The sequence below is a fragment of the Rhinolophus sinicus genome, chromosome 5 (assembly GCF_057876585.1).
Source record: "Rhinolophus sinicus isolate RSI-liver-muscle chromosome 5, RSI-T2T, whole genome shotgun sequence".
Taxonomy (NCBI): Eukaryota; Metazoa; Chordata; class Mammalia; order Chiroptera; family Rhinolophidae; genus Rhinolophus; species Rhinolophus sinicus.
Window position 1 is genome coordinate 88037235 of NC_142505.1, and position 15584 is coordinate 88052818.

The 15584-nt window shown below is 36.6% G+C and overlaps 1 protein-coding gene across 2 annotated transcripts in view; it reads left to right on the top strand.

Annotated features, from left to right (window-relative positions):
• SPINK5 (serine peptidase inhibitor Kazal type 5) overlaps window positions 1–15584 on the top strand; it is an 83220-nt gene that overhangs the window by 36426 nt on the left and 31210 nt on the right. For both annotated transcript variants that reach the window (XM_019738993.3, XM_019738996.3), the window contains 10 exons: window positions 1008–1135; window positions 2503–2590; window positions 4352–4479; window positions 5704–5779; window positions 7049–7176; window positions 8483–8564; window positions 8907–9034; window positions 11329–11377; window positions 13392–13519; window positions 15417–15504. In XM_019738993.3, the coding sequence (XP_019594552.3) occupies window positions 1008–1135; window positions 2503–2590; window positions 4352–4479; window positions 5704–5779; window positions 7049–7176; window positions 8483–8564; window positions 8907–9034; window positions 11329–11377; window positions 13392–13519; window positions 15417–15504 (1023 nt within the window). The remainder of the gene's footprint in view (window positions 1–1007; window positions 1136–2502; window positions 2591–4351; window positions 4480–5703; window positions 5780–7048; window positions 7177–8482; window positions 8565–8906; window positions 9035–11328; window positions 11378–13391; window positions 13520–15416; window positions 15505–15584) is intronic.

A 15584-nucleotide genomic window follows, 5' to 3' on the forward strand; every position in this document is an offset into this window, starting at 1 on the left:
AGGTCTTCTGCCTCCAGACCGCACTCTTTATGTTCATGTTTTCTTGGCTGATATGGGAAGATGAGGGTGATAGTTGAAAAGAAGCCTAAAGAGAAGCATTTTTTTTTTTTGTAGGTTATATTATAGTAATATATGTCATCACAAAATATGTTTATGGACATAGAAATTCCCAAGTGTAATTTGGTGTGTGTGTGTGTGTGTGTGTGTGTGTGTGAAGTTTCGCCCTCATCAAATAGTAGAGTTTTCAAAACACAGAGAAAACCTAGAAGTACTGAACCAAAGCATCAGGAAATCTGGGTACAAACCGCTTTCGGATCTTTTTCGGGGAGTTACCACCTTTTAAAGGTTTTCTAAATAAATATTTGTCTTGATGTTCTACCTGTCTTAGATGGGGAGTAAAGGAAAATTAGATTCACTCTCTGAGGTTTCCACCTACTGTATTAGAAATGAGCCTCAATAAAGAAGGCAGAGTACATATAAATGAACCCCAGATCCACAAAAAACATAAACTGAAGTCAGTGTAATGCTGTTGGTACCATCTCATTCCTTTTGCCCTGCCAACTAGTTTGGATTTTCCTTGATTTGATCCATATTAAGTAATGTTTACGCATCTCATCTCACACATTCTATATTCTGCTCACTGGCAACTTTTTTTTTTTTTTTTTGTCTTGGCTGCTGCATTTTGTTATGTATTTGTTGAAACTCCATGTAATATCTTTTTGTTTTTCTTATCCTTTTTCATACATTTGAAAATTAACAAGAACTATTTGCTCAACCTTATTCTTTCTAAGGCTCTTTGGCCTGTTAACAAATAGATCATGTAGCAGATATAGACAGTAATTTCACAATGTAATTACTGTTTCTTATTAATTTTCAGTGTGTTACATGTGCTTACCAACATATTCAAGACCTGACATTCTTTGACTATAAATCCGTGACGACGTGCCGTATATTTTCTGTATTAAAAAGTAGAAAAGTACTAAATGTTATTACCTGTCTTTTTAAAGGATTTTTGCAAAGAATTTGAAAGCCAAGTGAGGAATGGAAGACTTTTTTGTACACGGGAGAGCGACCCAGTCCGTGGTCCTGATGGCAGGATGCATGGCAACAAATGTGCCCTGTGTGCTGAAGTTTTGTGAGTATAGATGTGGTTTCTTTGGAGTGACTCAGACAGTGAAGTGGAGATTGATTGGAATGATGAGTAAGCATTGTGAGGATTTGTTGTTGAGAATTTGGGGGCAGTTTTATGCTTTCTACAAAGCGTAATACTACCTACTAAGTAGATCCTAATGATGTCTATTTCTGAGTCCAAATGGATTCTATTTTTCCAGTTGGAAGACTGGGTTATACAATACGTCTTAACATTTCTTCTCCTGACCTTTGTAAGTCTTTTTATGAGATAGTGTTAATAAAGAATGAGGGCACAAACAGATACCAAGGCTTTGATTGTTTCCTTTAGTAATTATCCTATTGTGATAGCGTTAGACAGGATGCCCGCAAAACATTCCTGTTTATATGTGAATTGGATTAACTTTATCTTTTCATCTTGGACATCTGACTTTGGGGGAAGAGCAAATGCCACAACATGTAAATTATAGCATTTATGAAGATGTCCCAGGCAAGGTTTCATCACACTTTCTTTCAGATCCTTAAAGTCTGTCAACTCTTTCCTATATGCTGTCCTACTGCCAGTTTGTCTCAGTCTTGGCCAGCTATTGTCTTCTCTTCTGTATATCACATTTCAAGGTTATACTTCCTTGGATAAGCCTCTTAAAATCCCTAATTGAAATTCAATCCTTATAACTCTTAACGATTTTATTTCATACCAATCATTGCAGTTGGTAACTGTATAATAATTTCTATGACTAGTTGTTGACTGTCAGTCTTCTCAACTTGGCTGTAAGTTCCAAGAAGATGGGTGTACGTGTGTGTTCTGTGCACTACTATACTATGTGCCCAGGGCTCAGGCCAGTGCTTGCCAAAAAGTAGTTACTAACTAAATCTCAAATGAATTTATGAACAAAGATCCCTGTTCTCAGGGAGCTTAAGGCTAAATAGCAGGAATGAGCCATGAATATGAGCGCACATGCGTGCACACACACACACACACACACTCACACTCACACTGCAAGACAGAATGAAAATTATCCCATAAGAGGAGAATATTCAGGTATAAAAATACAGTGAGAGATATAGAACTGATTTCCACTTTGAGGTCTGAGATGTCTTCTTAAAGAAGGTAGAATTTAAGCGGGGGAGATTTAAAAGAAAGGAAGATGACCCAAAAGTTCATTACAGTGGAAGGGAATAACATACTGAAGGGGTCTTTGGGGAAATAGTGAAGATTTCATTGTAATAAGGAACTTTACGGTGATTGGAAAGTATTCTTACAAGAACTCAGGAACACTTAGCTATTTTTTCACCTGCACCTAAATGACCATTTTAGAACATGAAAGTTTAAAGTATCTATATTCATTTATTTACTTTTGTTTCTTTCTCCAGCAAACGGCGTTTTTCAGAAGAAAGAAATAAAGCAGATGAAAACCTGAGAAAGGCTGAAGAAAAAGTTAAAGTTAAAAGAGAAACTGAGGTGAGAATTAGTTTGATCAATCTAGTTATGACTTTTGTGGCGTGTGTGTGGGCATTTTACTCTAGAAGGAATTTTCAGTGTTGGTTCATTTTTCCTCCACTACTGATGAGATTTCTGGAAACTAATTTACAGTTATTATTTTATAAGATTTAGAAAAATAATTATGGCATTACAATGTTTAGTTCTATTTCGAGGAAATTCTTCAAGTCATCTTAGTAAAATAGGTTCACATTCCTAAATGAAGGTATATGTAAAACCATTATCTTGTTTGATATGTATCCTTCTTCAAATGTGTGGTAGTTATTTTGGAAGTTTTTATTTTGAAAACAATATAAATGGAAAATTTTAATATGCTCCCTCTAAAATGATAATACATTCTACTTTCTAAACATGTCCCAACTTGTCATCTGCCTTTTTTCTATGTTACCATCTTAGCTCAGATACCTAATAGCTTTCCTTTGCATTGATTAATTATAATTAGCAACCTGCCTGATGTCTGTACATCCGGTCAACATCTTCCTCAGTCCTCAAGATGCAATTCATCTTCCACATTGTTTTCATAGAGTAGAAAATATTTCCACGAACCAATGGCATTATGAAAATCCAACATTTGGAGGTATCCTAGAGTATATTTGGACCATTTCACTCCTTGAAGACACCCTATTTAACTTATTTCTTACAGAAAGTTATCCTACCTTCTGTGATGTGTAGTTCATAGTTTTATAAAATTGCCCACTGCATTAGTTCATCTTCTGCCTTCGTGTAACTCCATCTTATTGCCTAACCTCATCCAACTGCTTTCTTCCCCTCAATCCTAAATTACAAGTTCCTTTTAATTTAGTTCTTAAATGTTCCTCAACTATTCTTTTATTTTTCATTTGCAATTTCTGTCTCTCCTCTTTCCTTCTTCCTTTTCTTTCTATCATCCTTCCTTACCTTCTCCCCCTCCCTTTTTTCTTCCCTCCATCTCTCCCTTCCTCCCTCCCTTTCTCCCTCTTTCCTTTCTTCTAGTTTCCCTCACTTCGGTCTCTAGTCACTCAAAACCTCTACACATCTGGAAACAAATATTTGATTATGTCCTTCCTTCTCTGCTATAAATATTTATCATTTCCACATTTCCTAAGAATAAAGTCCAAATTCCTTTCAAAGTTTAGTTGCCTGGTTTTGACTTATCTTCAAGGTCTCTCTCCTTTTTGACAAGTTCCCAAACCTCCCTCTCTTTGCCCAGCTAATTCTTTAGCCACTGTGTTCATGGCTGCAATAGATTATCTTGAAATAACATTTGTTTTCTGCCTCTGTGTCTTTGCTGTCATAATTCCTCTTGGAGGACTCTTTGCCCCACTGTTTTCCTGGATACATCCTAAAGATACAACTCAGATGCAAGCTCTTCTCTGAATATCCGCCAATCATTCTTTCCTTTGTGCTTGTACTCACTTATTTCAGACCTGTGTCACGTCCCTTAGCTTTTTATATTGCGATTCCTTATCCTTTCCACTTGAGTGATAAGGGAGCTAAACCACATTTATATTTATATCCCCTTCACTTAATACATTTGTTGAATACTTAAATGGATAAATTTGTTGAATACTTAAATGGATAAATATTACAAGGAGAGAAATATCACAAATTTTTTGGGTGCTACTAACTCCTAAAAGTCTTATTTTTTATTCTTAATTCTTCTTTTTCAATATCTCTGATAAAGAGCATCTAAAATTTATCAACAGAGAACTATATCTAAACTGTCTTATTTTCATTACTCAGAAACTCTGCCATGAATATCAGAATCATGCAAGGAATGGAATGTTTTTCTGTACCAGAGAAAATGACCCCATTCGTGGTCCAGATGGGAAAATGCATGGCAATTTGTGTTCCATGTGTCAAGCTTTCTAGTGAGTATGGAGTTTTAGAATATCAAGGAGAGATGGGGTCTTACAGATAAACTAATAAAATCAGCTTCTGTCATAGATGAGAAAACTGTGGCTCAAAGTAGGGAACGGAGTTGAATAAGTTACCCTGAGAATGTTAGTCATAGAGCTGGGAGTAAGTACCTAGAGCTATTTATTCCAAGCTCTTGTCCCCTGGCACTCATTCTCTTAGCACTGGAACATCCTGACAAACATGAGCTTGTGCAAATATCAAGTTCTTCCCATTGCTGAAGCTTCATGCGTGACCCCATTGTACAGGTTTATAGGCATCTAATCTGTCAGAGGCAGTAGGGACTAAAGTTAGCACTCAGTGAAGAAATTGATTAGTAGATTTAAAGTTGCCCATGAAACAACCACGAACCCTTATTAAACTACAGTAAATGTTACTTTATATAATGTGACAATTCTCAATAAGTTCAAATTGACAGTGTGCTTTCCAAATGTGGAACTGCTCTCAGTGTATTGAGCTCAGATTAAGTAGTTGATTTACATGTTGAATCTATGGTTTTTTGATTGACCACCATGTATGGTTGAAATACCCTCAGTTAACTAGTACATACCAAGCAATTCTATTGTTCAAAGCAAATTTACGTTCATTAGGGTTTATCAGTGTGTGAAATTATTGGCATTTCCCCAGCGGCCCGACATTTTGTCTTTCGGTAACACAGCCATGAGTCAGGAACACATTTCAGTTGAATTAAGAAAGCTAGGTTTGCATGATGTGATAGATAGACCATAGACTTGAGAAGAGTGACCTTGGCTAGTTGTAGTCATATCCTCAGAGTGTAGCCAAAGCCCTCTCTGCCTCACCTCCTCTCTGTGAAACAAGGGGACCAGTCAATATGCTTTGTTAAGGCCACTTTCAGCCTCGGTACCAGTTTTGGTATCTCCTTTATGGACAGTAGTGATGTTTCTTTTCTGGCCACAAGCAAGATAGGTAATTTATAGAAAGCGAGCTTTCCAGATCCACAATTACTATCCCTGTTTCAATGTTAAGCAGACACTGTGAAGAAGTTATAGTATTTTACCACACTAGAGGCTGTTTTGTTGCTTCTCATTGGTATGTAGTGATCAAAGGACAAAATTGCTTCTTCCTGAGGGAGGAGGAGAGGTTAGCAATGCAGGAATGTGGAGAAATCATTTCCTGTGTTTGGTCCTATGGCTTCTCTCTTTTTCTCTCTCATTCAGCCAAGCAGAAGCTGAAGAAAAGAAAAAGGCCGAAGCCAAAAGTAAAAGAGAATCTGAAAAAGCACCCTCATTTTCAGTGAGTGGAATCTATCTAATAAATGCTACTTGACACTATACTTTGAATGTACTTCAAAGAACCCAAATGCTGGAATGGTGCCCTGTAAAAATCCTCAGAAAATCTTAAGCCTTCAGTCTGTGGAGGACATTGAGATGAATGCTGTGGGAGCTTGCTCAATTCTTGCTGCTTTAGAGACTAAGCCTGTACAATAAAAATAACTGATTTGAAGCCTGAAAAACTGAGTTCCACTTCTAATTTCATCAGTTACAGACTGTGCTAGCTTTTGCTAACCACTTTTCAGAGATTCTACATGTATATTTTCTACATATGGGTTTTTTGGAATTTCACATATGAGTTGGAATAAAAAGTACCTCGATCCCACACACAAAACATGGTTTTTACCTTTGAAATATTATAATATTTGTTTCCATCATCTTATGTAAATCATTATCAACTATTGTTTAGCTGGTGAAAGTGTCCTGATTTTCCCTCCAAGTTCTGTTCTTTCCCTTGTCCAGCTGTCCTTCCTAACACAGCTAAAGTATCCAAATATTAATCAGAGCACAGCACCGCTCTGCTTAAGCCCACATATAGCTCATCGTCAACTCCAGGATTCATTTGGGAATTCACCTTCTGCTATATGCCATGTAGTGTCCTCCTTGAATTTATCAGCTTATTTTAACAATCTAGTATGCATACTTCCCAATCCATTTCTTACCTAGAGAAATCCTATTTATTCATCATAGTCTCACTCAAATTCTTTTTCCCCCCCTTCTTGCGCCTTCCCCCACCCCCACTCTGGTTCAAGCTGGTGTTTCTCAGTCTAGTTGCGTAAGACACAGCTCCCTGGCCCATGCTGGTATTATGAGCCTTTCGCTTCCCCCAACTAAGCAGTCGGTCACCAGTAGTCGGTTGGCAGCCCACAGCAGCAAATTATTCTTGTTTCCTGACACTGCCCCTGTTTTCCACCATCAGATTCCATGGTCCCAACTTCTGAGTTCTCAGCTTTTCTAGTACGGATATGTTTACAACGATTTGATTTTGTTTCAATTATAGTGGAGCTTGCTTGTCTTATTTTATTAAATTGTGATATCCTAGTATGTCTTATTTGTTCCCATCTCTTCGCAACTGATGAGTTTTGTTTGTTGCGTTGAATTTTGATTTGAGAGAAACACAACTGAAATCCTGGGCTTGAAGAAACATAGCATTAGTTTCTGCCAATGTTCCAACCTTCTGCTTTGAATAGGAATGATATGTATGTCCAACTTACTTTCTCTGTCTTGACAGGAGCTGTGCAGTGACTACCGCAAGCATGTGAAAAATGGAACACTCCCTTGCTTCAGAGAGAAAGAACCCGTCCAAGGCCCTGATGGGAAAATCTACCACAGCACCTGCTTCATGTGTCAGGACTTCTTGTAAGTAGAGCCGCAGCTGGGAAAATGAGGGAGGTTTTGGCCTTTCTGATCCATTTCTTTTCTTTGTTTTTTTTTGAGCTTTATTAAATATTATTTCTTAAATTGTGTTTGTGTCTTGGCACATTTTGTCCCACATTTTTGCCTGATGTTATAATCATCAAAGAATAATTCCTTCATGGCAATCACTAACTGAGTCCCTGTGGAGATGTGAAAGAGATAGAACAAGAATCTTACCCGTGCAGAGTGGAATTTGAAACCATCTGAAATCACACAACAAAGCCCAGACCAAGCAAAGCAATAGGCAAACCATGCCTCAGTTCCTACACAGCACCTGGGGAATGATTTGGAATAAGCAATGGCTAAGATCTGGTGGCGTTAACTCTTCTCATGTTTCTCGTTAGCTTGAAGAACTTTGTTGAAGCCTCTTCTATGCCCCTAACCCTGAAATCCTCCCTCTTGCAAAGCAGGACTTTTCCTTCCTCGTCCTACTCACAGTCAGTAGCTATAAATTTATGTGTGTGACTATTTGTTTAACATTTCTCTCTTCCACTAGACAATTATTATTATTATGACAGGGATTCTGGAAAATGTAAGCACTGAGTTCAGAATAACTTTCTGCTTCATTTCTATATTCAGTATGAGGAGGGTCTTCAACTTCCTCTAAATCACATAATTTAGAGGAAACAGAAACGTGTAAAAACCATGTCCTTTGAGGGTCACTGAGCCTTGGCACATTGAGCCAGGGAAAAGTGACAGTCTGAAAATATCCAAGTAGTGTTTGTTTTTTAAATGTGGAAACAGGACTACGTAGTTCTAGCTTGTCTCCATGGAAGAAAGTGGGGCCAGTGAGTGAAAGGCCTGGGACACAGGTTCAGCTCAGTGAGAGGAGGAGCTTTCTAACGGTTGGAGGACTGCAAGGATGAAATGACATATATGGGATTTTAAGGATGATGTAGGTAGAGAATTTACTGGCAGATTAAAGCAAAGCTAGATAGTAACCAGAGATACAGTTGTGAGTACCGGAAGTTTAGAAAACCATCCCTGGACTAAGGTTTAAAGTCCTTAGTCTGCATTTATTAGCTATGTCCTTGAGAAAGTCATACGTTCTGTCTTATCTGTAAACTGAGGTTATAATAGTAGTTTTGCTACAGGCACCTGTGAGGATTTCATTAGTGTGAGCACAAAGTTAGGCACATAGTAAGAATCTAATAAATGTTAAGTGTAGCAATTAAATGATATTCAAGATCACTTTCAATCTGGAGATTCTATGATTCTTACTGATCTCTTTCTTAATCACTCTCTTTAGCCAAGCAGAAGAAGAAGAAAAGAAAAAGAAGGAAGCTGAATCAAGAAATAAGCGACAAGATGAGAACACAACTTCCTTTGAGGTGAGCGGATCTTCTCCAAGTCAGAGGCATGTGGACCTGAGATCCATAGATGATATTCAGGGAACCCATAAATTCCCTGAGCCTGTATGAAACATTTGGACAGTTTGTGTTCGTGTGTTTGTTTATATGTATGCATATACACATGTAGCATATGTGACTATTTCTAGGTTGAGGGTCCATTACTTTTATCACTTAAAAATATTCATGTCTTCCAAGTTAAGAGCTATTCTAAAATAGGCCAATTGCTGAGCCCCGTTTAAGAAAAAGTCTAAACTTCAGATCTTCCTGCAATATCATCCAACCTGTGTTCAGCACCTCAAACTTCCTTCCTTGATTTCACAGAACTTGTGCCGTGAATTCCGCACATCGAGGAGGAATGGACCACTCCTCTGCACCAGAGAGAACGACCCCATCCAGGGCCCGGATGGGAAAATGCATGGCAACACCTGCTCCATGTGTGAGGCCTTCTTGTGAGTAGAGCTTGGGGCTTCTGAAGGAGTGGGGAGATGCAACTACGAGGTTTTCAAACAATTGTGAAGAATTCATTTTCCTCTTCAGTGTAACATTCAATTTTGGGTGTCACATGTAAATAAATTAAAAATAAAAACCCACACAAAACCAAAAAGCAAGTGGAGAGCTCTCAGATGATAATGATTGTGATGTAAAGAGATGCAGAATAATTTCCTTTAGGATATTTCAGAAAGAACTCAGAATCTTTTATTCAGAGACGAGAACACTGACAACCGTACTCACTGCTTTTAGTTTTCTGAAGGATTATCAGCTAAAATAGGAAATGGGTGAGATTACATGTAAAATGTCATTATGGTGCACAGCAAACTTTAGATTTTATATATTTTAGTTCATTACCTCTCTTCTTACTCATTCTGTGTGATCTCAAGGAATATAGTTAAAATGAATAAGAGCTATAGAAAGACAGATTTGGGTGCAAAATGAAGATGAACTTTGCAATGAGTAAAGTAGGGAAAGGCTGCTTCAGGAATGGTGACTTTGTTGTGTAGGAGTTAGATGCCCATTTACAGGGAACTGAAATATAACTATAGAATAAATGACATGATATGTGCCCTCATGTGATGTTCCTTTAGTCTTTTGATCATTGTCCCAAGGGATACTCCAATTTATTTTTGATATGCCCAGAATACCTGAAAGAATTGAGTCAGGCAGTCTTCCCTGGTAGAGAAGAATATAGAATATAACCATAGAATATAAACATAGAATCACTAAAAGTCTCTGAGGTGGAAGTCAATATACTGACCATGTAAACATCATAGCTAACATTTATTGAATGCATGTAATCATCATATACTTGCTAAGAGCTTTACTACCTAATCTCGTTTAGTCTTCAGAACAAACATATGAAACAGCGTCTATATTATTACAAGTTTTTGATGGAAAAATAAAGGTCCTGAGAAGTTGAGAATAATAGAAATATCAGCACAGGAAAAAATGAAAATATTTCTCACTGTATGGTGTAGACAGTATATAATCATTCAGTAAAGCCGTTAGCAACTTCTGGGTAGTTATAGTTGCCTGTATTTAGGCTTGATTTAGTCACCTTTACATTAATCTTTCAGTGACAAAGAAGTAGTTCTGCCACCTAGTGGTCAGTTCTGCTGCTTCCTCTGATAATTTCCAGTATGGAAAGAAAGTGCTTCCCGAATTTTTTACTCAACTAGACTCATGATAAAGTTGAGATCAGTTTTTCTCTTAAAGAAGTATGAGAAACCTCAGTTTTGGATCATTTTAGTAATTTTCTCCCATCACTATAAAATGTCATATCAAGAAGAAATAAAGATTCATCCCTTCATATTTTATGGATATGTTAGCAAAGGCCATATAGTCTTTTCTTGCAGTTTCAAACTATATGCAAACAGTCTTTTCAACTTTTAAAAAGTTGTGATTTGATTTTTGAGCAAGTCTTATGTCAGTTGGAACATATTATAATGTTTTCACAAGTTATTTAATTTTTTTTTTCTGTCTATACAACATGATTGTATTATTTGTGTTGTAGATTCAACTGTGCTATAGATCCAGTTCAGGAAACTCAATTTGCAACTCTGTTAGTTACCCAAAATGGTTCAGAACTATCACTCACACTTCATTTCCATCATATGCCTATTTTTGGAGAATTCACTTTTTAATAATGATTACAATGATTATGATACCAATCACTTTTGTCGATCATTTTATTATGGACCAGATACTAATTCTAATTGCTTCACAGGTATCAACTTATTTAATACTCACAATAATCCTATGAGAAAAGTATTCTTATTACCATTCCTATCCCTTCCTATCCTTCCCATTTAAAGACGAGGAAGCTACAAAGAGGTTAAGACACCTTTTGTGTTCCTTGTGCAATCTGGCTCCATAGTTTTTCTTCTTACGCGCCACACTGTACTGCCTCTCAGAGGCCAAATATTACCACATTTAAAGAGGTGTTACAAATGCAAAAAAGAAACTCAGCAAACAAGACAGTCTTATCACAGTATAAATCCATTTGCTGGGAAGCTAAATGGATTTACTCATTAAGGGACTTTCTCTTGCACACCATTCTCTTGAGATGAGGTGAACCATTCTAGTTTATTATCCAATAAAATTGCAAACTACTACGAGTGGATCTTTGGGGTTGTTTGAGACTAGTTATAGCACTGAATGATCAACTTGTAAATGTTAAGGATCTGCTCTGCTGTATTAAGGTCCATTTCTTCTCTTTCTCTTTTCCCCCCTCCCCTGTTCCTTATAGTCAACAAGAAGAAAGAGCAAGAGCAAAGGCTAAAAGAGAAGCTGCAAAGGTAATTTTCTCAGGAACACCAATGCTATGCTTGACGGTGTTTTTTTTTTTCCTGTGATAGCATTCTAGATATCTTATTAGTAGAAATTTTTCCTGTTCAGTTTTCATGCCAGAAATGAACAAAGAAAACCTTTAACCTCCGAAAAAAGGGTCTTGATTAAAAGTTTCCAGAGTATCGTTTTATTGCATAACTCAAATTTTGAGTTTCATTTCATAAAAAGTGGAGTGTTAACTTACTTGGTAAGGGATATTCTCCATATTTGGCATTTTTAATATTTCTATTGCCAGACACAGATTACTAATATCAATCTTTACAATGTACTAATTTCAATTCAGGTCATTTGAACCTGTATTATTTCAAATAGGGAGTACAAGATCCCTATCATTCACGTTAGTTCAATTTATAAAACAAAATGCACGCATATTATCATATTTTATTTTTGTCACATCTGAAAGATGGAGAAAGTACTAGTATTCTTACCCCCAGTTAACAGTTATTAAGTACATTTTTGACTCTCCAATTATTTTTAATCTACTGTACATACTTTTATATTTTTATAATTTTACAAGTAGCAGAACAAAATCTGTCTGTATGTAGATGTTTGATTACTCTATATAATAGCTATATACAAGATTTACCTTTATGTAGTCTACATCCTAACAATAGCTGCAAAGAATAGCCTAATAATTATTTGGGGAAAGTTGACACAGTTTTAAAAGTTCACCTTTAAACTGACTCACTTTCTCAATAACTTTATTTCTGTTAGCTGTAATCATCTTTGTATTTGTAATTTAGAATTGAAAATTTGTTTTATCCATAATATCTGATCAGTTGCAAAGTTGTCTTAGATTTTTTCAAATGATCCTAACACGTTTCCCTTTCTCTCCACTTCTGTGACTCTCCTGTTTCAAATACGTATCTCCCATGCCTGAACTTTATCAAGTAACTCTCAGAAAGGTGTCAGCTTCTCCAGGTGTCATATTTATTCTAACCTCCATAACTTTATTTCAGATACACCTTTATTTCTTAGTTTGAGCATGTTTTTTCTTTTCCTCAGCCTTCTAAAGACAGATCAAGGCTCAGCAATATTTTTTTTTTGCACATTATTCTTATTTTATTTTCCCCAGCTTTCTGGAGATATGATTGACATATAACATTGTATAAGTTTAATATGTACCATATGTTGATTTGGTATACTTGCATACTGCAAAATGATTACCACCAAGGTTCTAGCTAACACCTCCATCCTGTCACACAATTACATTGTGTGTGTGTGTGTGTGTGTGTATGTGTGGTGAGAACGTTTTAGATTTCCTCTCTTAGCAACTTTCAAGTATTTATTACAGTATTGTTAACTGTAGCCACCATGCTCTATGTTAGATCTCCGGAACTTATTTGTCATATAACTGGAAGTACCTTTGAACCAACAATTCCCCATTTCACCCACCACCTGCACCTGGTAACCATGACTTTGCTCTTTGTTTCCATAGGCTTTTTTAGATTTCACATGTGAGATCATCCAGTATTTCTTTCTCTGTCTCACTTATTTCACATAGCACAGTGCCCCTCAGGTTTCATCCAAGTTGCGGTGAACAGCAGGATTTCCTTCTTTCTCATGAAGGCTCAGCAATATTGTCAGTTCCTCCAGGAAGCCTCCCCTTTTGTGGCTTCTTACCTTTGATCTTGCATAGCTTTTACAGACTGTGATGTGTAACACAACACAAGCATATATTTTATATTGGTCTTTATCAATTGTGTCAGCCTTCTTCTGCACCTAGATTATAAACACCCTCAGAAGAATGATGATAAATATTTACAGCCCTACTATCTCACCAGGACAGTTCTGAGTCCATGATGGAAGCTTCCAAAATACCTATTGATTTACTAAACACGCAATCACTTTTATTTTTCCTGCTTACCCTGTATTGCTTATTCATCACTTATTCCTTCTAATAGGCAAATGTACAAGAAAGGTAGAAAAGTGCTCTTAGAAGATATTTTCTTCATTTTCCAGGAACTCTGCAATGAATTTCGGAACCAAGTAAGGAATGGAATACTCCCCTGTACCAGGGAGAATGACCCTGTCCGTGGCCCAGATGGAAAAATGCACGGAAACAAGTGTGCCATGTGTGCAAGTGTGTTGTGAGTATTTGCCCTCATCTCTCCACTGATATCTTCATCATTGATCTTCTCTGAGTCTCAGTGTCTTAAGAAATGTGCAGAATATATATCGTGGGTGGTATCCTAGATAATTCTAAAAGCACACAGACAAAACATTTGGTAATACTGAATTACATAGTGACTGTGTTATTTTTTATTCAGTTATCTTTCTATTTTCTAGTTAAGTCATGGGGAAAATCTTAATTTAGTGATAATGCATTTTTAATACTTGATAATTGTCATTCATAACGAAGAGAGAGCAGAAGTTTGATGATCTGGTTGGGAATATCTCACTGGTCTCTCTGCCACCCCTGACATTTTATGATTCTGTGAGTATATTCAGATCTTGTTTAAGGGAAAAGCAGTTAGACAGAGATGTGTGGGGCCAGTAGGTAAAGACTGTTAAAATAACCTGAACAAGAAATGGAATAGAAAGGATTATACATATCCTTTCAGGGACATTATTGTATACAGGTGAAATAAATACTTTGATAAGTGGGTTAGTGTAGAGAGTAAAACCCATAGGAGGCAGTCCATGTAATAAATGTTTATTAAAATGCCTTCTTGTTAAGCCAGGTGTAGGGCCTAAAAGACCATTATTTTGCTGAGTGGGACCAGAGCTCCACTGTGTGGGACAATATAGGAGAAGTTAATTCCATCATATCACCTCTGGTTCTTCTCCTTCTTAGACTCCTAATCCCCTACTGCGCCTCAAACTAAAATAAATGTTAAGAAAAATATTTAAATAATATCTGTTGAAAGAGGTGCAAAATTACTGTTGTCCCTTTCACGCGTCTTGGTCCAATCTTAAGTATATGCACATAGTTTCTTAAAAGAGAGATTGACAGAGTAGGCTAATAAACAGTGGCCTGAGATTCAAGAAATCAGGGCTCTTCTTTCACATGCTCAATTTGCTAGTTCTGTGTTAATGGCTAGATTAAGAATGATAAATGCTAAGGATTTTTCCCAGCTTTATATGCTTTATGTCAGTAGAAAATGACAAGAATGCCAGAATCTTAGGTTCATGGTCGACCTCAAAATATTAGTTGTTGAATCTTTTTGGACTTGAGACACTATTACACTCTAAAACTTGAATTTCACCTTGAATACCATGTTTCCCCAAAAATAAGACCTAGCCAGACCATCAGCTCTAATGTGTCTTTTGGAGTAAAAATTAATATAAGACCCGGTCTTTTTTTCCTATAATATAAGACCGTGTCTTTAATATAATATAATATAATATAATATAATATAATATAATATAATATAATATAATATAATAAATATAATACTGAGTCTGATATTAATTTTTGCTCCAAAAGACGCATTAGAGCTGATCGTTTGGGTAGGTCTTATTTTCTGGGAAACACGGTATTAATGCCATTAAAATAATATTTAAAATTTTTATTTTGTAGTGAAACATGGTCTATTTTAATTATGGGACCATCATCTGACTTGGTTTCATCCCCAGCTTTCACCATTGATATGGTAGTTATTTAGATAGGACAAGTTCTCACAATTTTTTTTTTAAAAGTCAAGGCAGGTGGCTTTTTCAGATTATTGTTTGAAGTCATTGATAGAAAAAAGACCACCTGAAGGTCACATACTGATTAAAAAAGCATGTTGGTTTTATTGTTTTAAGGGTATTGTAAACTACTGAATTTATCTGCAATAATGGGCAACGTAATAGTACCTCTTGGACTGGATACATTTGTACCGAAGGCTGAATCTGACCTTTGGTTTGGAAGCTCCTCATTCCTTCTGAAAATACATTGCCAAAGAAAATGGGAAGTTATACTTAGCTTGTCTTTCTTTATTTTCTCTCTCTCTCTCTCTCTCTCTCTCTCTCTCTCTCTCTCTCTCTCTCTTTTTATTGCAGCAAACTTGAAGAAGAAGAAAAGAAAACTGATAGCAAGGAAGGAAAGGAGAAAGTTGAAGCTCGGAAAGTCAAGAGAGAAGCAGTACAGGTAGCTGTTCCAGGTCATCAGTACCAAGAGGTTCTTCCATTCTCTCTGGGCCAGGCCCCACTCCCTCCTTCTAATCCCAG